Raw genomic sequence first — 24,660 nt, 5'->3', positions numbered from 1 at the left:
GCCACCATTAAACTCTGACTGTTACCAACTGGTATGCACAGCAAAACCCAGCATAGTTGGGGCTGCTCACTAACTTCTCTGCAAAAATCGCTGAAAAACGTAACACCAGAGGTACAGCCATTTAGGAAACTACCCCACAAGTTCAGCATCAATCAGACAACAGTAAAATATGAAGGTGAACAGCCTGAACCCAAAGGTTCCACTCAGGCAATTAACCTTTCTTGATGGGAACACAATTTAAAGAATTCATGTTTCAACCAAGTCCATATTTAAAAAAAAACAAACATCCAAGAACTGACTTGCTTCTGCCTTATTTTGTGACCTTTCGTTTTCCTGATATTAGTTCAGTGCTTGGTAAATAAGGAGCTTTCAAAAATAAAAGAAGGGGAAAAGAAATCAATATTTTTGTCCATTTAGCAGGCCTCTCACAGTTCAGTGACATTCAGGAAGCAGTGAGTAAAGAGACAAGGAATCAATGTGTAAGAGGAGGCTGCAGATCATATTCAACCTGCTCAGCTAAGCAATCAATAGCGCTCCTCTAGCCTCTACTTTGAAATGCAAGCGAGTTGTTTAGGCTGCAATGTAAAATGAATGCTGAGTATGGATGCTCTGCAATGGAAAATGCCAATTTGGTAAAACAGAAATTTTCATAGGATCGCACCCTCGTTGACAAAGGTTTTTTGCTCTAGGATAGAATTTATTAAGAGGAAAGACTAAGATGGAGAAAAAGCCCTGGATAACTTGATACGCAGTGTACTGCCTCAAGAACAAGGAAACTGCGTCACACCTCTGCGCTCTCCTCCGTTTGGCGTGAGGGCCATACTGGGATCTATATACTATCACAGGTGCTGGCTATTCTAGGAATACTGTTCTTATTTCCAATTTTTTCACTGCTTAGACAAGCCAAAAAGAGAGCAGGAGCATTTCTGAAATCTTAAGAAGTTTCCAAAGGAATGAAAGCCTTCTTATTCTACACAGAGAAGCTGACATTACATTTTATCGTATATAACGACAGAAAAGTCAAAGTAATTTATATTTCAAACACTGTCTCATTGCAAGCCAGCAGGACGGTCACTTCAGTTACAAAATCCAAGATCTCTAAGAAAGAAATTCCCCGGAGATGGGCTATAACTGCATGCATTAGTCTCTCCAGTGGATCTGGAAAGACTGCAAACCACATGGACACTTCATCAGCAGCTTGTGGGTAACTTTTGCACTTCACGGTCTCATCAGTGACACTGGGCCACAGATATGATCAGCCTCTCCAAATCAATCAGAATAACCACCTCGCCATACAGGTGTGAACAACAGCATGCCTGGTGACAGAAAAGAAAATTGGGCCTCATGCACGTAGGGCACTATCAACTGCAGATCCTCCCTTCTTAGCTGTAAAATTAGTTGCTACAAGTACAGCTTTCCCTTCTCTCACACCCCTTGGCCAAGCACTGCAGATATACCTTTCTTTAAACATCATGCTTGGGGGGGCGGGAGGGGTGGGAACAAACCAAACACTACCTTTTTCTTCTTCCTCAACAGTAAAAATCTTTTCATGGAGTGATTTTCATTTATTACAAAGGCCACCATCAACCTTTGAGGTGATACCCAAAGTAGGCCTAAATTATATTTGCAGCCTCTCTGTGGTATAAAAGGGTTTTAGTTTAAATGGGAATCAGGCCCAGTTCATCTTTAAGATTGCAAACCTTTTGGCATTGAGACTAGTTTTTGGATATTTCTGTGCAAAGAAGAGAGGTGCTCACATGATGCTGAATCTTCTAATTTAATAACTCCATCTTTGTCATCATTTGTTCATTTATAACTTTGGACCGTTTCTTATGTTCCTGGGCAGTCTTCCAGCAAAGGACTTTCCTCCTGCTCCACAACAGCTCACTGGTGCTACAAGGAGAGAGGTACTACAGAGTCCACCTTTATATAACCTCCTTTTTAAAGATTCCATCGGTACAGTTGCTGCTTCCACACAAGCGACGAATATCTGATACATCCCAAAAGAACGGGAGTGCTCGTAGGCTAAAGATTCCTCTAACTCTGTTGATTTTAAGTTAATTTATTTCATGAAGCAAGTCTCCAGATAAGTGGGGATTGTGAGAAAATACCACTTGGAAAAAAATCTGTTCAGTTTGGTTTGTATGGGCAGACTCAACTGACAGGTAAAATTATTCTCTTTTTCAAAGCGTACCCTTGACCCACCCTGATGCAGAAGAGACCTCTTTTAAATGCGTGAATATTTGTGCTAATGCCCAAACGCATTTCCAATCATAAAGCATCATTTGTAGCAGCTTTACCTCTAAATTCAAGCATTTCCTTTCTGAATATGCCAATTGGCTTTACAGACATTATGTTTAAGTGTACTGCATATATACAGACTGGAAGAGCCTTGCGATATGCCTGTGTAGGCATGCATCATCAATTAGGGAAACTGAGTCAGCAGAGGATGAGACCTTAAAGTAACTCAGCAGCACGCACTGAAAATAAACCCCCTAGTCTCCAAAGTGATTCTGCACTTAAAAGCTGGCTTCTGACCTGTGCTATAAGTCGTCATACTTCCACTTCATTCTCCACAGTCTCCTTCCAACTCAAATTTCATCTAATAGCTCATCATTCGCCTTGAAAGATCTGCTTGTAAAAATACAATTCACATTTTCTCTCATGGAATTACCGGCACAGATTATCCCCTTCCCATGTTAACAGTAAATATGCCATAATGCCACACTCATTGAAGAGCTGCATGTTGCCCCATCCTTTATGTGATATATTTTGCTTTCCATGTGTTTTTCTAAATGGCTTCTAAGTCAAAAAAACAAGCATTTTTATATAGCTGCCTCCCAAGCCCAATGACAGCGTTCAGTCATGACAACAGCATTGGGAGCTGTTTGAGGTTCCTCTCTCATGCAGTGGGGCTTAGAGTAAAAAGTTTATTTCAGCTTCCTCTGCTGTTTACGGCCCTTCCAAGCAGATGGGCCCCACTGGATCCAGTGGCAGTGAAAAATTTTCATACAAAATTTTTGCCAGAATCTCAGCTGAAGAGCAACTTCCCAGAATAAAAATGGTATCGTGGCACTAGGAGGGAAGGAAGGCAGAGTAACGTCAGTGCTGCTGTCCTACCTACAGTGCATGAACCAAGCTGAAAATCAATTTGATTTAAATTTATTTAAGAAAGTCTGAATTCAAACAGTTACTTAAAACTAGCTGTGGGTCCTCAAAACCTGGACTCATGGGGTGACGGTGAAGGAAAGGTTGGCTCCATCATGCAGAATCCAGGCTTTCCCAAACCTGGGTTCAGAAAGGACAGAAGTATCTTTTGATTTCTTTTTCCTGGCTGCAACTGTGAGCACCCTCCAGAATACAATCCTCTTTTGTAACCTATTCTGCACTGTCATTATTCGAAACAATTTTTCCTTTCCTTATTTCTTCTGCTCTGTGAGCAAAAGATGCAGCTTCAATTTGGGGAGAATACCTCCTGAAGAGGCACCTCTTTCAGTTGATGTGGAAGGGAGCACCTCTGTGCAGGCAGAGGCGGCCACCACAAATGGCCGCTTCTCTTCTTGCGACATCTCCTGCAGTCTCTGTTCTGACTCAGGTCCCCACTGCACCATGCAGGCAGGTTGCTAGCGCTGATTACTGCCCACTGCTGTCAACACCTCCCCAGCCAGGTGGTAATGACATCTGCAGAAGGCCCATTTAGCTTTAATAAAAAAAAAAGAGCCTATTTTTACAAAGCTGCCTGCCTGGAGTGATACAGCAACAACTGCCAAAAAGTCTAAGCTTATTCTAATATTTCAAACCTGCAATACTTAAACTTCAAGGTTCGCCTGAACGGTAGTGATATATTAGTGAGCCTTTCTTGTCCATTTTTAACGCCTTCAGAGCTCTGTTGCTATCTCAGTGGAGATGAGATACAGAATTGCAAACCACTGATCTTCCTAAAGTGCTGCCTGGTGGGAATTACATGGGCTGTACAATGTCTTCTCTCAGGAAATTTCATAACTAGAAGCCAGACACAAAACAGAAGCCAACCTTATGACAGAGGGAAAACCGCAATTATGCTGCTGCTCACATTCACGTATCTGCTCATGCACCCAACAGCAGAGTGGTTGTTTATAGCACAGCTACTTCTTTATTCTATTACCATAAATACACTGGGCAGAAAAGACAGGGGAGCTTGCTCCCGTGCATGCCTTTCCCAGCCCAGGAGGAAGCACCTGATGATTTGTATCGATCGGGCTGTACACCATAAAGGTTGCAATTGCACTTCTTCAGCTCCTAGATCCAGAGGTTTATGGATCCCTGTCACAAAGCACGTTAATAAAATCAGCAGAGGTTTATGTATCACTGCTGTACAACATTGGGTTAGCAGCGTATAGCTGCCAGGGACAGGCCATCTGCCACAGAGGAAGCATCAAAACAGAACCGTTTCTACAGAACAGTTTCTGTATCAAGAGGAAAGGGAGGAGAAGCTGGGAAACAAGGGACTGGTTTACAAAAAGGAAAAAACAGTCCATGTCCTATAATTCTGTCCTTTACCCAAATCAGTTTTTAATCTGGTACTTCCAAAGGACTGACCTTGATCCTTGTCATGACGTGCCGTACGTCAGAATCCTTTCTTTTCATCTTCAAATGTTCTCCTTCAATTCCTGCCATGGAGCTTGCAGAGAGCACAGTTGCAGAGCTCCCTGGTGGCCAGCACCGTGGGAGGGAGCATGGCCAAGGCAGAGAGATCTACATCAGGGCACTTTTCCCACCTCATCCCAGGATCTGGCTGCCACAAAGTGGCAGAAAACCACCCTTCTGCCCCTGAACTGCCTAGTGCCCGGCTTGAGCCGTGTATCAAACCCACGTTCCCCCAGGCAAAGTCTACAGCTCTTTTCGTGCCAAGAAAGCCACCAGGACAGAAGCGATTTGGCAAAGGGATCCCACCTAGTGTGAGACTGTAGGCAGGAGACCTAACAGAGAGCAGCGGTGGGGTCGACAAAGCCGGGAAGAGATGCCATGCTGGGGCACAGAGCCGGCCCCAACGTAACAGAGCACACAGAGTATTAAAAGGGAAAGAAAAACCTGTGAAACTGAGACACGTATTAATACGCTCAGAGTTTATCCCAGCTGAAACTCTCCTTAGCTCATCACGGAGACAGAGCAGAACAAGGCACAGAAGCGTGGTCTGAATATTCTTTATGGCTTTTCTCAACAACCCCCTTAGCAGAGAGGCTTTTTACATCCCTGCCCATGTTCTCCAGCAGCCTGTCCTGCTGGCTGCTGGCCAAGCCTCTCTCCAAAGCCCATCTGCACAATTAAAATTATTTTCAAAAATCTTAGAAACAAAGGGGTTTCTGCCTTGATTTCAAGGGACCAGGACATCCAAGTGGTTCAGATTTGTCACAGGCCCCTCTATTTATCCACCGCCTAGAGCAATGAAAACTGGCCCCCAAACACTACAAAACTCATTATTAATTGGAGTTGTATGTGCACTAGCAGGGATTTTGGTGCCAGAATTTTCCCTTGTCCCCACTGGGTCAAAGCACAGGCTGGTTTAAATAAAGTGATAAAATGATCATCCTGCTGCAAATTATTTGAACTATTGCTGCTTTTTTGGCCAGGAATGAGGGAGTATCTTTTCAGTTCAGTTATTAGCATAAAATAATTAGACTTTGGAGTATATTTTCCTCCCAGTGCACATACATAATTTGCATCAATATTAATAGGAACCTCTCTATTCACACTGAAAGGAGGCTGTACCCCAAGGGACTGAGAAAGACTAAACCCTAAATATGTTTTTGCTTATCACCAAAGATTTCCATACACTCCTGTGTATGTGCTCTCCTCATTATATACTTCTTGCTCTTCCTGGTCTATTTCCATTGAGACAACTGTTTAGCAAATCATGGAAGAAAATCATTTGCTCAGGCTTCACACAGGAGGCAATCAAAAATGATGCATGCAAATTCTATGGAAATCGCTCTTTGTGTCCAAACTTTGAGACCCAATTCATGTTATGGTTTCCACAGAATAAAAATCTAACAGAAAAGCTTCCTTGATGAAATTACATTTCTTTGGTATGAAAAGTGATGAATCTCTGGTTAATACTAACAGTGCCTGCTGCACGCACATTTAAGGGCTCTTCATAGTTCCAAAATGCCAGCATTAACCTGTGTTACAGCAAGCACTGAAGAAGCGGCTTGAGACTACCAGTACTTCACAGAGTAATGAAAGGGAGATCTAGGGAAATAAAGTACTACAGCGGAAGGACTGACTTTATGGCAATTTGAACAGATGCCTAGATTGGGATATGAAGTCCCACGTGTCTTAGGCCACTGCAGTCTGAAGAACTGTAAAACATCCAGTGCTAAATGACAGAATCACGGACTTGGCAAGCTGTTGACAACACAATGACGTCAGAGATGATGTCCTTCGTATTGAGCCTTTCCTTTAAGAGCGAGGTGAGTTGTACCTATGAATGACCATCACGAAAGGAAACGACGAACAATGGCGCGCTGCCAAAGATACAGTGGAATTATGTAAGGGATGAAACTGCCGAAGTCTTGGCTCAAAATGTCGTTTTATGAGACTGAGGGTAACAACAGTATTCTGCAAAATGGGGAAACCTGAACAAAAAATAGAAAAAATCCCGAGGTCTCTGAAAAGGACTGAAAATTACCATCCTCTCTACTGGGCAGGGCCCCTCATCGTTCCTCACCTCCCTTTCAGGAAGGGCCAACCCAGCTGAAGTTACTCCCTCTTGTTTCATTTCACCACATGCCACCCTGGACTGAATTGCAAATGAGATCAGGGAAACGCTCTAGCTTCGAAACAATTTTTAAAAATGCAGTCATATTCCCTATCCCAACACCAGCTATCCCTGCAACAAGAAAAGTGGGAATGGTGTCAGAGGAATAAACAGTGAGGACAGAGGAGGCAGGAATACCTAAACTCAGGAACACCACCAAGGAAAACATCAAGTGAAACCACCGCAGTGGAACAACAGGGCACGTTTGGTATTAGCTTCTTGGCTGAAATTCAATTCTCCAGAAGTGCAAAGACCCAGGTTCCACCTCGTCTTGCCCAAGGGTAAATACAGACTCGCTCCATTCATTTCAGTGAAATTACTTCAGATTTTCACTGCTGCAAATTGGAGAAACATCTCTCTCTTGTGTTTAACACCATCCCTGTGAGGAGAAAAACTGTTAAAAGCCTCCCTCCAGTTGAACTCAAGTTCAAACTTGCTGGGCTGAACCTGCGAGGACAAATTATTATTCTTTGCTTCAGGGGAGAATGTCTGTTTCCAAAGAAGTAATCAAATCAGAATACGCAACCCACTGGTGAGGAAAAGATGCTGAGATGTTGAGGGGGAACAAGTGGGTAGGGATGCCCAGAGGGGGTGCGTACTGTGAAGCCGGAGCAGCATGCAGAGCCTGGTGAATCAGCATGCTTGGGCTCTGCAAGCAGCAATGGCACGTGGACATGGCCTGGAGACCTCCTAGTGTAGGTGCACTGCTGGTGCACTTCATAAGCAGTGGATCACAGGTGGCTCCTCTCCAGCATTTCCATCTTGGACCTTGTAGAGGGTCAGCATAAGCCTGTGTCCAATTCCACAGAAATACTGCAAAAATCCCAGTGCGATCCCCACCCGAGGCATGTGTTGTTCCTTCACATGCTTCTCCTCCCTCCCAATCTAAGCCAGGTACCCCCTTCCTCCACAGGTGCCTATGGGTGATGGAAACTGTCCAGGGGAGTTTCTCTTTCCTTTATCATAACTCACAAAGCAGGCAACGTTTAGAGAGAAAGAAAGCACAAGCTCCTCATACCTTACACAAGCGTGTAACTGAGGTCATAGTTTGGTCAGGGATGAAGGAAGCAGATGGTTATTTTGTTTGTTTTTCATTGAGATCTATTATGAAAACAGAGTCCTGGAAAGCTACTGTGTTGTCCAGTAAAAACTTCTCTGAGGTCCTTATGGAAAATAGGGCTGAGAAGAAAAAAAATCCCTTTCCTGTTGTCAGCCTTCACAACAAAAAATAAAGGCAGAACTGAGAAAATTCTCTCCTATTCCCTCCTCCTATGTTCCCTCTCAATTTAACTCAGGACTTGACAAAAACCCCACATAAATCTCAAGGAAATCATTCATCATGTCTTTCATCAAAATCACTAGTTCCTCTAGTCAAGGTGGGTAGCTGCTGTTTCAATCAGGCAAAACATATTAAAAGAGATTTCAAATCACCTCACAAAGGGGACAAAAACTATTTATCATTTCATTCCACATCTCCATCTGAGGGTAATGGGCTCAAAGAAGACAGCACCTCGGCCTGGAGGCAGTGCTGCAGTTTGGGATCAGAGCTAAGAAGATGCCTTGTCCTGGTGTTCTACTGATGCTCCTGGCAGCTGGGGCAGGAGAACTGAAAGGAGCTAAATGTCAGCTTCCTACCTGCAGAGACACAAGAGAGCTCCGATTTCCATAAGCAAATATTATAATAAAAACCGTGCAACACCTACGCAACCCTAATTGCTAAGAAATCACTGATACATCTCTCTGACAAACCATACCTTCCCCAGCCGATCAACACATATTTGGGGCCAGCAGCAATAGCCTGAAGTAGGTCTAAAGTAGCACAAAGACACACAATTCCCTGACTTTCTGCTTCTTTCTATCTGAAAATGCAAAGGCAGGGGGGTGTTGGATTTTTCCTTCTGGGAAACACTGCACCTATATATTTTGAATGTATAAACTGCAGCATGTTCAGTCAAATAACTAGTGCATAGTTTACGCAAAAAATTAGTTGCTTATTGGACAGCAAAGAATGAAACAGTAAATGAAAAAATGTTATTTAGGTTACAGTCTCCTGAGCACAAAAACTTCTCGCTCAAATCTCTATTAACGCTACAGAAGTAAATGTGTTTCTCCATCTGCTGCTGCTGTTACCCAGGACGAGGAAGCACCGTCCTGGGAAAAGCTGGAATGAGCCATGGGGAAGCACGGACAGGAGCAGTGGCAGGACCGCTCGTGCTGGATTATACCCAGGGACAAATGCCTCCACACAATTCTGTTATTATTTTACGCTTAGATAGCCTCTAGCACAGTAATTTCCCCTGAGCCTCCAGATCATGCATGTGGAAACACTAAATGACAACAGTAATTACAGTTTAAGGTTACTGTCCTTTGTCTAAGTCTTTCAGGCTTCAGAGGATCTGTGCTAATCTCTTGGTTTTTATTTTCTCCTCACTGTTCTCATCTCAGTTTTCTTATTGCCCAGGTGCTGTAAAGACCACAAATGGCTGTAATCCAACCTCCTTTTTGGTTTTTGGGGGTTTGTTGTTTGGTTTTGTTTTGGTTTGTTTTTTTCCCCAGAACAGTAGATTGGGCATCTGGAATCTACTACTACTTTTGCTCTGCTTCGCTGTATGACCTTTTGAAAAATTTAAAGCCCCCCCTCTACTTATTTCCAGCATTTGTGAAAAGGGCATAATCCATATCTGCAACATGCTTTGAAACCTGTAGTTAAAGATTATTTCATTACATACTGTAAAAGACCCCAAATTATTTCAGATGGACGGACAGATCATTTCAGTGGGAGATCTGCAAGTGTTAAATCACCAAAGTAGTCCCTTTCTCACTGTCATCTATTTTGTAGGCAGATAGAAAGTATTTGGGAAGATTTATTTGACTTTCTGGCTTACACTGAATTATTCATTGTTTGCAAGTCAGGTAGGTAATTCACCCGGCACACACTTCTCAAGTACAGTGCTAATAAGAAAACCACGACGGGTAGATTCTTCCGACAAAGAACATTCGCAGGTAAACAAGTTGTCTTCTTGGAAACACATCCTTTCTCTATGCAAAAACGTTCAGTATTCCACAGTGAATGGCAAGACACCAGTAGACGTCAGTTTGACTCATACTCCTAAAAGCAATGTCCTTTTTCATACCTTCCAATCTCAATCTGGAATTTGCATTTCTTTCATACACTCAAACTTTCTTCCAAACCTCACTGACACATGAAAGTGAGAACATTTCACAATTAAACTCCAAATTCCACTGAGACTGCATAAGGCAACTCTGAACTTAAACAAAAACCATTTTTTGCTCAGTGGCAAGCTGCTCACTGCAGAAAAAAGTTTTCTTCCTTCCAGATAACTAACCAAACCCAATCATTTATATCCCCTTTTCCAGGTTTTTCGCCAACTAGCTTCCTGGAAGTAAAAAAAAAAAAAAAAAAAAAAAAAAAAAAAAAAAAAAAAGATTCACACCTCATCTTCTGTATGTCTCAAGTTAACTACTGGGTTTTTTTTTGGTTTTCAGTGAATTATAGCCTGTGAGTAAAAAATGCTTCCTCCTTTGGAGGACTGCAGCACTCAGCTCCCATCACCTCCCAGAACAGGGTTTAAGAAGCCACGAAGTATGCTCTGGCTGAGGGAAATCTCAGCCTCCTTAGATGTTTTTAGAAAAGGCAGGGCGAGTTGAGCTCCCCTGGATTTGTTTGTGATAAACTCTCCAGGCAGTTTTGGATAACAATGGCTTCCTAGACAAACACCCCAACAGGACTAAAAAAACCTTTTGATGCAGATGTTCAGCCAATTGTCACTGTTCAGTGAATTAGCGATAGGAACAGTTAGCTTGTGCCAAGCTCCCTGGCTTCAATTTTTCAAAATGGCTATGGACCAAAGACCCAGTGGAGGTTTGCTAGAGTTAACTGGCATCAGAGAGCGAGCGGTTTGCCCAGCTGTGAGCAGCTCTAGCCCTCACAGTGGCACTGCTGCCTTTAAGTTTGTTTTTAGCCATTTAGATTCAATTAAGAGCAGCAGTGAAGCGAGCAGCAAGTTACCCACTTCTGTGAGCAGGAGAAGGCTGTAGTCCTGGCCAATAATTAGGTGCTTCTTTCAGAGGCTGTCTCCCAGTGGCTATTTTTCCTTGCATGAAACACACCTTTCCCATTGTGGAAACTGGAGTCAGACCTATGGATGTCTGGAAATAGGACGTTCAGTTGGAAAGAAATAATGAAACTGAAGAAAACAGTCAAAAATGATCATGAAACAGAACCTTACAAAGGTTCCAAACAGAAACGTTGACACAAAATTAAGCTTTTTTTTTTCGCTAAATAAAATCATTTGGTGCAGTAAAATACTTTTGCCCTGATTCAGTATTTCAAATATGAAAATGTATATTCTGTTACTTTGTGATTACACTATCAGAAATAAAATGAGTTTAAGTTTTAAAAATCATTTTTTTCTTTAGAAAAATAATAACTTTAGGTAGTTGATTGTCTGATGGAAAAATTTTCATAACCTTTTTGTATAACATGCCCTGCACAACTTGGGGAAGGACCCTTGAGATTTATGATATATGAATATGGTTCGATCTGGAAACAAGGAAATAGAAGTTTAACATGGAGGTTTCCCTTCCTCTTTTCAGAAAATAAATCGTCCGAACAGAAATCCTCTTCCTGTGGCAATCAAGGGAATTATTCCAAGAAAATCTCATGTTCCAAAGCAAATAAAATGGATTCCAATGAACATTTTCCCAGGAGAGCATCACAGTTAAGAAAAGAAAATAAAGCAAGCACTGTTTAATTATGTCAGTATCTCCTGGCCTAAGAGAATCAGCATTTTTGTCCAAACTGTGCCAGAGATTGCTTGTTGCCCCATGGTATCAGATCCATAAAACGTGTGAGGCAGGCTATTACAAGAAGAGTTCAGCTTGTTCCGAGTTGGAAAAAACAGCAGTTATAATGGTACCTATAAGGTTTATAAAGGGTATCTCACATTTTTAAGACACTCTGCAGACACTGACTAGAACAGGGCTTCTCCAAAGAAGAGAGGGGCTGGGACAGCAGCTGCCAGCCAGAGAGAAAATGTCTCCAGGCATAACAGCGCTGACTTTGGTGGAACCACACCTAGGACAGAAGTGGTCCAGAAGCTCTGTAGGAGAAGGCTGGCTGACCACCAAGGAAATCAGTGGCCTAACACAGAAGATGAGCTCAGGACTGAGTTTATCTTATTTGCCAGACGACAAAGCCAAGTTAGATGGGAACAAATGTAGTCAATCACTCAGCTTCAGACTCCCAAGACAAAACACAGGGAGGGCATCTCCTCACCCCAGTGGCTTATTTTATTTTTCAGGTTCTTGATAAGGATACAACCAATGCATCTGGACTTCCTCCAAAGAAGAGGAATAGGGGAGAGCGTGCAGAGGTGGTGAGGAAGAAGAGAACCGGCTATTAACGTTCAGCATAGCACTGCAGTGTTACATAAGCTAGAGCCCAGCAGTAATCAGCTTAGTGATACTGCTCAGAGACCAGGAGTATAAAAATAATAATTAGATCTGGCAACTCTGGTTCTTCTGTGAAGACTTCACATTTGCAAGGCTCATGGATCCCTTACTGTGTGTTCCTCTGTATGAAAGAATAACGCTTGGAACCAATAAAGATAAAATGAATGAAGACCGACTATTTACATTTATGAAATGTTAACTCTATACACATAATAACAGCGTATTTCTTTTCAGCACTCAGACAGTAGATGGCTATCAATATAAAACATAAAGCAGCATCTTCACAGAAATGTGGCCATTCAGCTATCACTTCATACAAGCAAAGTTGTAATACTGACCAGAGTCCATTTATGAGGGTATGGAGCTGATATTATACAACTAATTAGGAAAAATATGTAATGTGGAGATGTTATGGTACTTCTTAAGTCTCTCCATAATGTTTTATTCTACCCAGTCCTGTTCTCCCCCTCAGTATGGAAGTTTACAAGGCCAAGAAGCATTATTCAACTTCACCAACCCATGGCACACATATTAGCATTTTAATTACTATTGGCTATTCTCAGCTGTTAGAGGTACCCATTTTGCTGAAAAGCCATGTTCCAATGCAGCATCAAATAATTACTACAGAAAAGTATTCCGAAACAATTTAAATCTAAACCGTTAATTCATTTCCATTGTATCTCCAAATACCGCAATCAACTTTCTCTGACCTTTGTAAACCCCTTTCTGTATTCATGGAACGCATGATGCATATAAGTAATGATTTCACAGATGTATTTATAACTCCTTGTTGGCTTCTGGTTGTTGAGTTGGTGGCAAAAAAAAAAAATTAATATATACTTAAGATACTGCATACACACTTTGAAGATCTGGAAACACAGAATGCTTGTAGCAACAGTGTTTTGGAACAGATTGCAATAAACCCATAGACCAAAATGCTGTTCACAAAGAAAACACTCATCAAATTTTAAACAACAGTGAAGTATGTTAAATGGCATGAGTGGATGCACTACATAATACATTTATTGTGTGATATAGTAACATATGCCATTCTTTTAGCTTGAGTCTCTTAGTAGAAAGGTGGCAGCGTTTTGTAACGTCACAGGCCCGTGACGCAAGCCCTGGCACAGCATGCTCAGATACCCCAGAAAACTAGACCAAAAAACGTTCCAGTCTTATGTTGTTATTGATTTAACTGTACACCCTTAGCTGCACTGCCTTTTATTTATTGCCAACGTCACAGACAGTAAATGGTTCTGGTCATCTAATCGTAAACACAAGAAACCCGGGCACTGTTTTAACAGCTGATTTTCTGAAATCAAGAAAGAATAGAAATAAACTGTTATAAATCTATTTTGTTTCGTTCTAAGTCTACCATGTCACAGTCTAAAATACACGGGCATCATATATTATCAGGTGGGATATTTTAACTAATTCTATATTCTTCCCAAAGTATGTGTCAACCAGTGTGCTTCCAATCTTTCCTAAGGGTTTAACTCAAAGGCAGCTTTCCACTCTCCAAATTTTCTATTAGGCTTCGAGATTTGCCAAAAGAATAATAGAATACCAGGTTGGGAGGGACCTCAAGGATCATCTGGTCCAACCTTTCTAGGTAAGAGCACAGTCTAGATGAGATGGCCCAGCACCATGTCCAGCTGAGTCTTTAATGTGTTCAGCGTAGCGGAGTCAACCACTTCCCTGGGGAGATTATTCCAATGACTGACCGTTCTCATTGTGAAAAATTTACCCCTCGTGTCGAATCAGAATCTCCCTGGGAGTAACTTGTACCTGTTACCCCTTGTCCTCACCATGTGACTCCTTGTAAAAAGGGAGTCTCCATCTTCTTTGTAGCTCCTCTTCAAGTACTGGTACCTGGTGATGAGACCACCTCTAAGCCTCCTTTTCTCAAGGCTGAACAAACCCAGCTCTATCAGCCTATCCTCATACGGCAGGCTTCCCAGACCCTGGATCATCTTGGTGGCCCTTCTCTGGACCCCCTCCAGCCTGTCCACATCTTTTCTATGTAACGGGGACCAGACCTGTACACAGTATTCCAGGTGTGGCCTGACAAGCACCGAGTAGAGTGGGATAATGACTTATCTCTGCTGGTGATGCCCTTTTTGATGCAACCCAGCATCCTATTGGCCTTCTTGGCCGCAGCAGCACACTGTTCACTCATATTGAGGTTAAAAAAAAAAAAAAACACAAAGCAATTACTTAATTAAGAAAATAGACTCCAAAATGTCTTGCATTGTTCCTGAGGAAGTTTCTCTAGCATACAATGTACTTGTATTGAAAACAAGGAAGTACAGCTGAACATGCACACTTTCTAAACTGAAAATGAAGTTAACCCTGAAGGTGGGCTTACACATGGCAGTCTGGATTCTGTTGTAGCTCTAATGTTGGTGACCTGGGAAGGGAGAGCACTTCTGAACCCCACACATTTCGCCATCATCAAGCACAAGTGCTCCCAGGCCATGACTGACTCTTCCAAGTCAACCCCAGCTGTCCTGAACCGAGCCCTGGCAAGAGGAAGGAAAAGGGTCACTGCATGGGGCCAGGAGATGCTGGTACGATGACAGCCCAGAGAAGGCAAAGCCAACCCGTGGGTGCTTTCCCTCGTCTCACCAACACAGGCTGCAGCTGGCTCAAGCTTCCCAAGGGAGAAAGGCATGATTATCACCAACACTACATCCACGGATTCCTGGATCCGGCGAATGCCAAAATATTCACGACCTTCAGTGACTGTTAGCTCAGCACATCAGAGCACTGCATTTCTTATTCAAAACCAAACTAAACTTGCCCCAAACCAAAGCAAACCTGCTCAGCACACTAGGTTCCATGTTAATCCAAAGTCACTCGCTCACAGTCAACACTTCTCGACACCCTACTAACAAAAAACCCTAAAACATACATTCCTCACCACTGCCACTACTTGTATTATAATATTAAACAGACCCCACTGAAGATTCAAGGCTGGAAATTGCACAGACAAATAACACAGGCAAGGCCTGCTCCACAAACAGAGACTATTTATCAGGCAGGAAACAAGAGAGAGACAGGAAAAAGCAGAGGGAGACAGGGGAGCGATGCTGCAGTCAAGAGAACAGACCTCAACAATAAAGCAGAAACTTAACTAACACCAGTTCAGCAATTTACAGGCAGCAGAGTGGAGGATGACTGTGGTCAGCTGTCTCAACAGGTTTTTGTAAAATTGCTGAACTTCCACATGGTTCCAAGTTTTTTGTAGGAATAAAGCTCATTTTATTGCCTTACCCCACCTTACCCCATGTATCATGTTCAGCGACACAAAAATGATATAATATGTGACTGGAAGCAACTTTAAGAGGTCATCTGAACCATCCCAGGGCCCCAGGGAGGAATCAGACACACCCGAGTCAGTTATGATCACTGTCTAACCTTGTCTTAAAACCACGGACCATGCGGACTCCACAGCCCCCGATGGCACCAGGACTGCAGTGCGTCAGTACTTTTATTTTTGGAAAACTCCACGTGAATCTGCACAGCATCGTCTTCACTTATCAGTCTATTATCTTGCAGTACATTCATTTATATTTTTCTAATAGAAATAGTTTTAGCTTACCCTGTAATTTTAGTTATACACTATTTCCATAAAAAACACATGTATGTTTAAGCTTGATGTCATTTTGATAGCCTGTTATTTTACTATGTGCAGTTAATGGTGCTTTTTCGTATAATATAACTATACAAGATTTCCAACATTCTTTAATGCTAATGTTGATGGATCAGGGTTTTTTCCTCCTTGTAGCTCTTTTCTAGTTACAAATAGAAATAATAGATCAATTCAGCTTAGCTTTTATATTGTGCTGGATATAACTGCATTTGCTCCAGTAGCAAATTGTTTGAAATATTTAATTTTCTATACTCAATAGCATTGTGATATTTCACATTAGAACTGTACTGCACATCACAAATACAATATGCATACACAGTCCAAATACAAGCCAGCAATACTGCACTTAACATCAGGAATTCAAACTTGGAAACTGGGAAATTCTTCAGTGAGTGTGCTTAACATACTTACTCTGCAGTGAAGGGGACTACTGTGTCAACCTAAGTGACAGCTTAAGTGTCTGAGTGACTCTAGGCCTCATTATTTTTTATATCAGAAAGAGAGAGTTCTTTTTATTCTTATTATAGAAACTGACTCCTATGCAATAATCGTGATATCTCAATTAAAGAGCAGCTAAGTGCTTTACAGTTGGAGTCACTGTTGGTCAACTACGCAAAATCTAGCTGAAGAGGGCTTTCTGTGATCATATATAGAGTCTACAGAGGCCTTGGACAACAAGAAGTTGGAATCCCTCAGATTCAGTTTTCTAACAGCAATCACAGGGAATTTAGCAATCATTATTTGCAGTGATAACAGCCACACTGCTATATTACGTATAGTACAGTCATGAACCAAAGTTGCTACTTCGCTGAATTTCCAACAGCTGCCTTTTGACACTATCACAGACACAAAGAATTTTATGGCCTAAAGACTAGTTTATCCTCTGCACTCCAGAGGCACAGTGGTACCTCCTTCCTTCTGTCAGCAGTGCAAGAGGGGAAAAGTAGTGGGAAAACTTTTTTCCTCACTTATCAGACACCTAGATCTCCTCTTTCCTTCGGCTGGGGCTGCACAGCTAGAAGGCGCGTCCCCTGGGTGGTGGATAGGGGATCCCCCTCTGGAGGGTGCACCGGATAAAATGGAAGAAGGTGCCGCGAACCAACGCAGCCTAAGGGAAGGCCACCCTGACAGAAAAACCACTGGCCCTCCAAGTCATGGGGGTTGGGCAGGAGGCCAACTACTTCCTCCCGGAAAAAAAAAAAAAAAAAAAAAAAAGTTGCAGAAACGACGAGCATCAGAAATGGCGGAGATGGAGGAAAAAAAAAAAAGTGAGGAGGAGGAGATGGAGCTGGATCGGTCGTGTCCTGAGGGGGAAACCGACGGAAGACTGCGCTGTGGCCCTTGACTCCAGAGCATGCAGCAGCGGACCGATCGAAGTGGAAGAACGATGTTCGCGCCTTGTGTGCCTCCTGGCACTGAGAGAATTCAGATTCAGATCAGAAATCTCCTCTTTACAGCCCTGTTGATTTCTTGTTTGGAATGACAAAGATGATACAACACATGTAGCATATTTCCCACAATTACTTATCTTTGTCCTACTGGCTGTATGGTCCTTTCTCTTTCCACGCCTGAAGTGCAGGTTAAATTCCACCTTCCCATGAGCCAACTCTAACTGCATCTGACTTTTTTTAAGCACTGTACCATCATCTCTGCTGCTTCTTCCTTTTCATCTTCTCAGATAACCCCAACTCAGGAAACTGTACATTTAAATAACCATCCAACAACAACTGCAAAGGGTCTAAATATCATAAAAGCAAAATGCTTCATTTAAGCGTTACATTCTCTCGGCAATAAGACATACATCCGATCAATTATCAGATGATCTAATACATAGAGCTGACTAGAGCTTCCTCAAGAAAATCAGGTTTTTTTCTTATTATGCTTGCCAACTGGCTTCATTATGAATTAGAAATACAAAATCTTTGAAAAGGCCCCTGAGCTGTATGGGAAAGCAAAACAAATATAGTTCAAGGTTATATCAACCTGAAAAAGTTATTAGTACAAGAACAGGCCTCCCTCTGTGAACTGGAACAGTCTCTTGGAACCCCTTTCTCAAATACACTGGATAAAGCGTAAGACAACTTATGCCAGAAACAGATAAACCAGGGATCCATGCGTGGAAGATGTGCCCGTTTTCTGTACAATATGCTTCATTCCGTCAGGATGATTGACCACAGAAATGTCTTCAGTTCTTGTTTGGTGAACAAGCTGGCAATGCAGCTTCAACCAACAGTATGTAGGTTTGAGGGTGGCTGGGATTTTTTCAGCATTGGAAGAAGACATTTCCTCTAATGAGTTTTCCTTGGCTGTTCAATATTTATTACAGGTACTTAAGCAGAGCTTTTATTACTTAATGTTCCATTTCCTTCCAAAAGGATAACACCAATGCTCGTCTAATGCTGCCCTATAGTCTCATAAAATTGATGGCAGCTCCAAACTTTTCCTGGGCATAATCCTACCAGCATGCCAGCCCCACGACAGCATACATTAGGGCAAAATGCTATAACAGACTTCACTGAGAAGCCTGTCACTTCTACCATCTGAGGCATGAATTTACATAAAAGAGCTGAAAACATGAAGGGCTTTTTATCCTGCCATTTTCTCCTCCTCTCTCTCATATCACACACATCCATACCTCCCTGCATGGCAGAGGACTGCATGGGGGACCTGAAGCCTCCCCTCAAGATTTGAGACAGCGTAGTAAGTCTTGGGCATTACATGCACCTTACATAATGTTTATCCCCACAGAGGTTAAAAGTTTTGCCTAGATCTGGGGTCACTGCTGTGGTGAACTGCATGGAAATGAATCCCTCTACCCACACAGGGAGTCAACAGCAGGATTACACAGTGCACAGGTTAAGTGTTGGCCCCTTCCTACGGGATGGATTTTGGTATTGCTGCCCCTTTGCTTTCAGGAGCGAGCCAGCTTTCTTCTCAGAGGGAGGAAGCATCTTGGAATACCTTCCAAAGTTTGATCAGAAACTTATCAGGGATTGAAAAATCACTGCCACTGTCCAGGAGGCTGGGAAATCAAGATGCGGGGCATGGAGCAGGAATGAAGAGGTGAAATATAGCCATTTTAATAAAAATAACTGTAAGATGCTCTTATTGCTACATTCCAGGGACAGAATTGCATGTCTCCAGTACCAGAAGGCTGGAGAAGCAGGTTACACCTCCATAGCAATTAGATACCTGACCAAATCTGCAAGGAAAGCTACCATGGCTCCCACCCCTTGTGTCCCCAAGGTCACTGCACTCTACACTTGCTGGAAAACTGGGGAGAACTGAGGAAAACTGGGTTCTCCTGATCTTACCAGGAAGATTTTGATTTTTGCAAAGGGGAAGATCTGTGCTGGCATCTAAGGGAGTGAGGCAAAAGGCTCCACCTTTAACCTCTCAAGCCTGTCATTAACGCTGCCAGAAAGGGCACTGAAAGTTAACTTACATTACGCTGCCATTGCTAAGGGCTGCTCCCTGTTAAGCGGCGGTGCTCCTCCCAAGCTGCCAGCCCTCCTTCCCCCTGTTAAAGGTGACCACTGATGAAATATCCAGCTCTGGCAGCACTTGGCAATCCCCTACCTGGCATCACAGGGCACTTCTGCCTTCACAGGTTGCAATGGTCTGACCACAAGCCAGTCGTGTTAAGCGGGCATGGGAGGGATCTGAGGCAAGGAAGGATATGGAAGATTTTTATTTATTTAATTAAAAGCTCAGCTCCTCTGCATTTACAGCCCCCTTTTCTTCCCTTGTCCCCTGACACAAGCAGTTTGGAAATACCGTTAACCCTGAGCACCTAGAGACTATGCCTTGAAGAAGCTACGCATCTGCCCTCCCCAGACTCCTGCACCAGCACAGGCATCAGCCAAGTCTCCCTTTCTAATCCCTTTCTGCAACGTAACAATTGCCGTCGTCAGGATGTTTATTTCCAAAGAAGTCATCATCTAAGTGCCAAACTCACTCACTCTCAGTGGAAGATTTTCATTTCACCTTCCCCCCTTCACACATATATATTTATTCCCCCAACACCAACACAGATGCACTCGCATATAGATATCAGTAATGGGTCTCGGCTCTTCTCTGTATATGAAAGCCTCTTTCTACAGTGGGATTAATCCTGGCAGCTGTCTGACAGGAGAGACTGTGTGGGAGGAAAATGGTTTTATCTAAAACTTGAAAGAAAGCAAAATAATGTTCGAGAGAACAAACTGTGTTTCAACTCTCGCTCCTTCAGTGGAAGACTATTTACTAACAGAAAATACCCAACAACAGCAAAAATACAAAAGTATTGCTCTGAAAGGTAACATAAAGACCGTGCATTTTTTCTTTCCTTTTACTTATGTGGCCACTTTTCAAAACATTTATTAATAATACAGCTGAGTCTCTCCACAGGAGGCCAGAATCTGAGTCACTTTCAAAAATCAAAATGAAGCAAATCCCATGGTTTTCTTTTAGCTACGGTGGAGCAGGAAAGGTCTCTGCTTCCCATCCTGCCTCTGCTGTACTTTCAGAGACAGGAAACCTAACGAACAAGACAGTATCAAATATCTCCGTATTTCGGATTTACTTTTCCAGAGCAATCACTCTGATGAAACGTACCGCTGTTCCTCATAATTAAAAACAAAGTTTGCTCTTAGAGAAGCTGCATTTCCCCTTGCTCACAGGGAAGTCTCCCTTGGAAAAGGTCACCTAGCCCTAAGGCTGCATTACAGCCTGCCCTCAGGAGGCACCATGCTTTGATGTCAATGTGGACACCCTGTTTCCAGTCTCTCCAGTCCACCCCTGTGCTTCTCCATGTCCTCCTCAGCCCATGGGCTGGCTCCATGCCCACATCACTCAACCTTTTTTCTGACTCTGGGCTCTTGTTCCAGCCTGTCCCACTTATTCTCTCCTCACCTTCACTCCGCTGTCCGGTCCCAGCCTACTCAAACTCTTCATTGGCTTTATGTCGCCTGGGGCCCTTGCCCCCTGCTGTCACCCCCTGCCAGCTGCCTGCGCCCATGGGTCACGGCAAGGACTGCCTCCCTGCCTGCAGCTGCAGGGTAAAGCACAGCAGCTATTTAAGTGAAGTTTCCCAAGGCAAACCAAGCCTAATGGCTGACCTTTTGGTCTGAGAAATTTCAGCTGAAACAATTAACATACAAAGGCAGATGAAAATGCAATTTCGCATGGAGAATGCTGGATATCTTGTTGCTATGTCTTACCTCATTAAAAATTCCAGTTTTAACATGTAAAAACATTAAGGGGACTTTCTTCCCACCCAAAATCTATTTGGCCCCAGAAGTACACAGGGTAAAATAACACAATGCAAGTGCACCTGGAAATCATGGAAATTTGCAACTGACACAAAAGAGTTGTTTCTGAGCAGACCTCTCCTGGAAGCTTCTCTGTAGCTCAGAGAACGTAATTTAAATAACTAAACAGTCTCCATTTGAAGCAGTTCAATTCACTGTGGCATTTGCTATCCTACGGTGAGAGGACTGTACTGACAGCAAAAGCCACGGTGCTTCATGCGCCTGCACTTTTTTCTTCAACAGTTCAATAGCACAACACACTATATGACGCTATTACATATGCCTGCACCTGCTGCCGGTACCGCTTCAGGCTTCAGCAACGCTAATGTATTAAATAACGTCAAATCCATCGTATATGAGGCTGTTCCTCAGAGCAAAGATTCAGTTCTTGCTGGATCTCTAGGAAGGCATCTTAATAATGCTCCATTCCCACCCCCTTGACAGCGATGATGTTTATCACACAACCGCTGCATATGTTTAGCAGATCTCCAAATTATTTTGGTAGAAACATACAGTAAATTTTACACAACAAAGCTTTTTCGAGCATTTTAAAAGACATGCAGAGCATGAAAATGATGCGGTAACCTGTTTGCATAGTGCTCTGCCATCTATCTCCCCAGACTCTTGAAAAACTGACATGGTTCCTCAAGGGACTTACTTGATTAAAGAACATTAATTAATTGAGTGAACATCTGTGCTGTTTTTCAACTAATAATTAAAATTAGCTAGGAATTGTAATCTCCTTAAAAGTGAAAAGTATACAGAGTAACTGCAGGCCACTTTCTCACAACATTTGGGTAGGGCTAAGCAACTACAGCATTTACCATAGTGGTTCCCGAGACATTTGTAAGGCCCTGTGGTGGAAGTCTGCTTCCCGGCTAGCCTGACAACAGGAACATTTTATTCTTGGCTTCATGCGTTACAATATTAACCATGACAGTGCTGACATTTGTTGCTAAGTAAAATTGAATGTAAATGGTCTAGAAAGCTGCCATTAAATTTAGAAATTATTTTTGGAGTTTGAAATTAAGTACTGTCAACACAACTCATCTTTCCACTTATACGCAAATACGACAGGAATTTTAATGACTTCTCCAAACTCCACATATAAAAGAAAGAAGGGAAATAAGAGTAATGATTTTAATTGCGCTCAAATTGTATTACAAAAAGCAACCGACCTATATGGCATCAGAAGAGCTCAAAGGACTACCCAACAGGACAGTAAGTAGGAGGGCTAGATGAGAAAATGTCATGTTACATGTGGAAATGAAGTGTTGCTTCCACCCCTCTTCCATCCCCCAGTGTAATCCACGAGGTCAGGATATACCCAGGATCATCCTTTTCCTCACATAGGAGATATTCTTAAGTTATTTAAACACAGGGCTTTATTCCCCGAGATCAAAGGAGGGAGCCAACGAGAGCCGAGCCATTGGTATGCAGCACCAGGAAGAAGTGGAGATTAACAGCAAAAATAAGATTTCATTGCACACGATAGAAGCTAACCAAGAGTCTAGAGACCGCAAATATCAGATGACTGCAAAAGAGAACATCTCTGAAAGAGAAGGTAGATTCATTTAAGCTGTTCTTAACAGCACCGCAGACACTTAGTCTAGAGGTAGTCAATGCAAGAGCCAGTCTGGAATTAGTACGGGAGTGCTCAGCCATGTGATAACTGAGGCTGCAGTGAGAATTGGTGGATTCATACAAATAGCATAGATATTTGTAGAATTTTCAGAGGCTTACAGAAATATTTATTTCCAGTACAGAGTCACCTGCACAATGACTCTACTCAGCCACTAGTTTGCAACGTACTCACTTAGTTGTATGTTTTTTCTGAAATAGCTTTTAACAAGATTGGGTGGTTGAGGGAAATGAAAGACACCTCTCCTAGGACATCTGCTTAGTATCCACTAATTGTAGATGATTTCTGAAAGGTTTACTGTCTGATCCCTGCTTGGTAAACAAAACAAGGGAAGCCTGAGAATTTCTATTTGAGGCGGGCTGAATGGGTCTCTTCCTCGCAGCCCCTCATCTGTACCTGGTACCAGCTTTAGAGAAGGGGGCCAGGAAGAGGTACCTTAGAGCGCTGGAAGACCAGCAGCAGCCCCAGGGAAGCTGCCAGTACTCAGGTCTCAGGATGAAGTGATGGGGGCAGGCAGCACCTAGAATCTGTGTGGTTCACTCACATGGCTCCCAGCCGCAGGAGTGACTAGCCGTGTGCATCCCAGTTGGACCTAGGCCCAGAACCACTTGAAATTTCTGCAGAAGTAGGAAAATTAAGCTGGGAATTCATCAGACCTTGCTTGCTCTGGTGTCACAACAATTGCGATCTTATTTAACCTATTTTTCTTTTCTTCCTACTCAGTTTTCATTTCCATAGGTGTTCCAATACCATATAATATCTGGCAATAAAATTCTGTCTGGAATAAAATTGTTCCCCCCTCTTTTTTGCTCACAATGCAGAGAGTTTAAAGCCTTCTGAAGGATTAAAAAAAAAAAAAAAAGATCTATTTGCTGTCATGATATCATTCCTCAGGCTTATCTACTTTCTTTGGGCAGTAAGTACGCTTTTGTACTGCCTGGCTCCACTCCAGGCCAGTATTATACTGGTGTAAGAACTCTGAAGAAAAAAGAATTTGCTAGTGCCAGCTCGTAGCCTTCTGCAAAAGGGGCCTTTCCCTCCTGAGTGGTTTATGCTTCTGAAAACCAAGCACACTATTTGCTGACTGTGAGCAAGAGCCTCTAAAAGACATACTGAGGTTTGACAGCATACACTTTCTGTACACCATTCCCTGAGAAAAAGTCCCAATGTGACTGCAGAGAAAACATCGCTATTCACACCACAAGGTATTCTGGGCTGGATGACCCACGGACTAGCAGTTTGGGGAGGGCGGGGGGAGGTTGGGGGATGACTGGGGGAGGTACCCTGGATGGCCCTTCCCCACAGTACAGAGTGCACTGAGATGTCCTGGACACTATGGCATCACTGAGTCTTACTGGACAGAGGATACATCTTAGAGAACGTAAGAATATTTGTAGTAGTGAAATAAAAATAAAATCTGAGGCTGTTTGGGAGGTGTGTGCATACAGCAGTCACCAAGCTTGAAACAAGCATGGGGAAAAAAATGTAGCTATAACCACATATTTGATCATCACCCTGATCTCATTAAAAAACAGCCTGTATCACAAAGAAAACATGATGGGTGCACGTAATGATGAAACACTTACCCTGGAATCCTTTTCCAGATGAAGCCTGTGTTGAAGACTGCGTCTTCTCCTGGCCTTGGCAATGCCATTGTGATAAAAGAAGTATCCGGTATCTAAAAAGGGGAGCTGAGGAAGAGAGAGAGAAAAAAACATCATGGAGCTATTGGCTACTAATAAGGATGACATGGAAAACTTTTACCTGTGAAGTGACTCAGGAATCTACACCAAGACTTATG

The 24,660-nt window shown here is 42.8% G+C and overlaps 1 protein-coding gene across 1 annotated transcript in view; it reads right to left on the bottom strand.

The window, feature by feature from the left end:
• PCSK2 (proprotein convertase subtilisin/kexin type 2) overlaps nt 1-24,660 on the bottom strand; it is a gene marked incomplete at its 5' end in the record, with an annotated part of 108,389 nt that overhangs the window by 61,878 nt on the left and 21,851 nt on the right. Inside the window, one exon of the mRNA XM_082306263.1 lies at nt 24,446-24,550. Coding sequence (XP_082162389.1) covers nt 24,446-24,550 — 105 coding nt within the window. The remainder of the gene's footprint in view (nt 1-24,445; nt 24,551-24,660) is intronic.

Source organism: Platalea leucorodia (assembly GCF_965183815.1).
Source record: "Platalea leucorodia genome assembly, chromosome: 3".
Classification (NCBI taxonomy): Eukaryota; Metazoa; Chordata; class Aves; order Pelecaniformes; family Threskiornithidae; genus Platalea; species Platalea leucorodia.
Note: the sequence above shows the minus strand (reverse complement) of the source record. Positions and strands in the feature narration are given on the sequence as shown.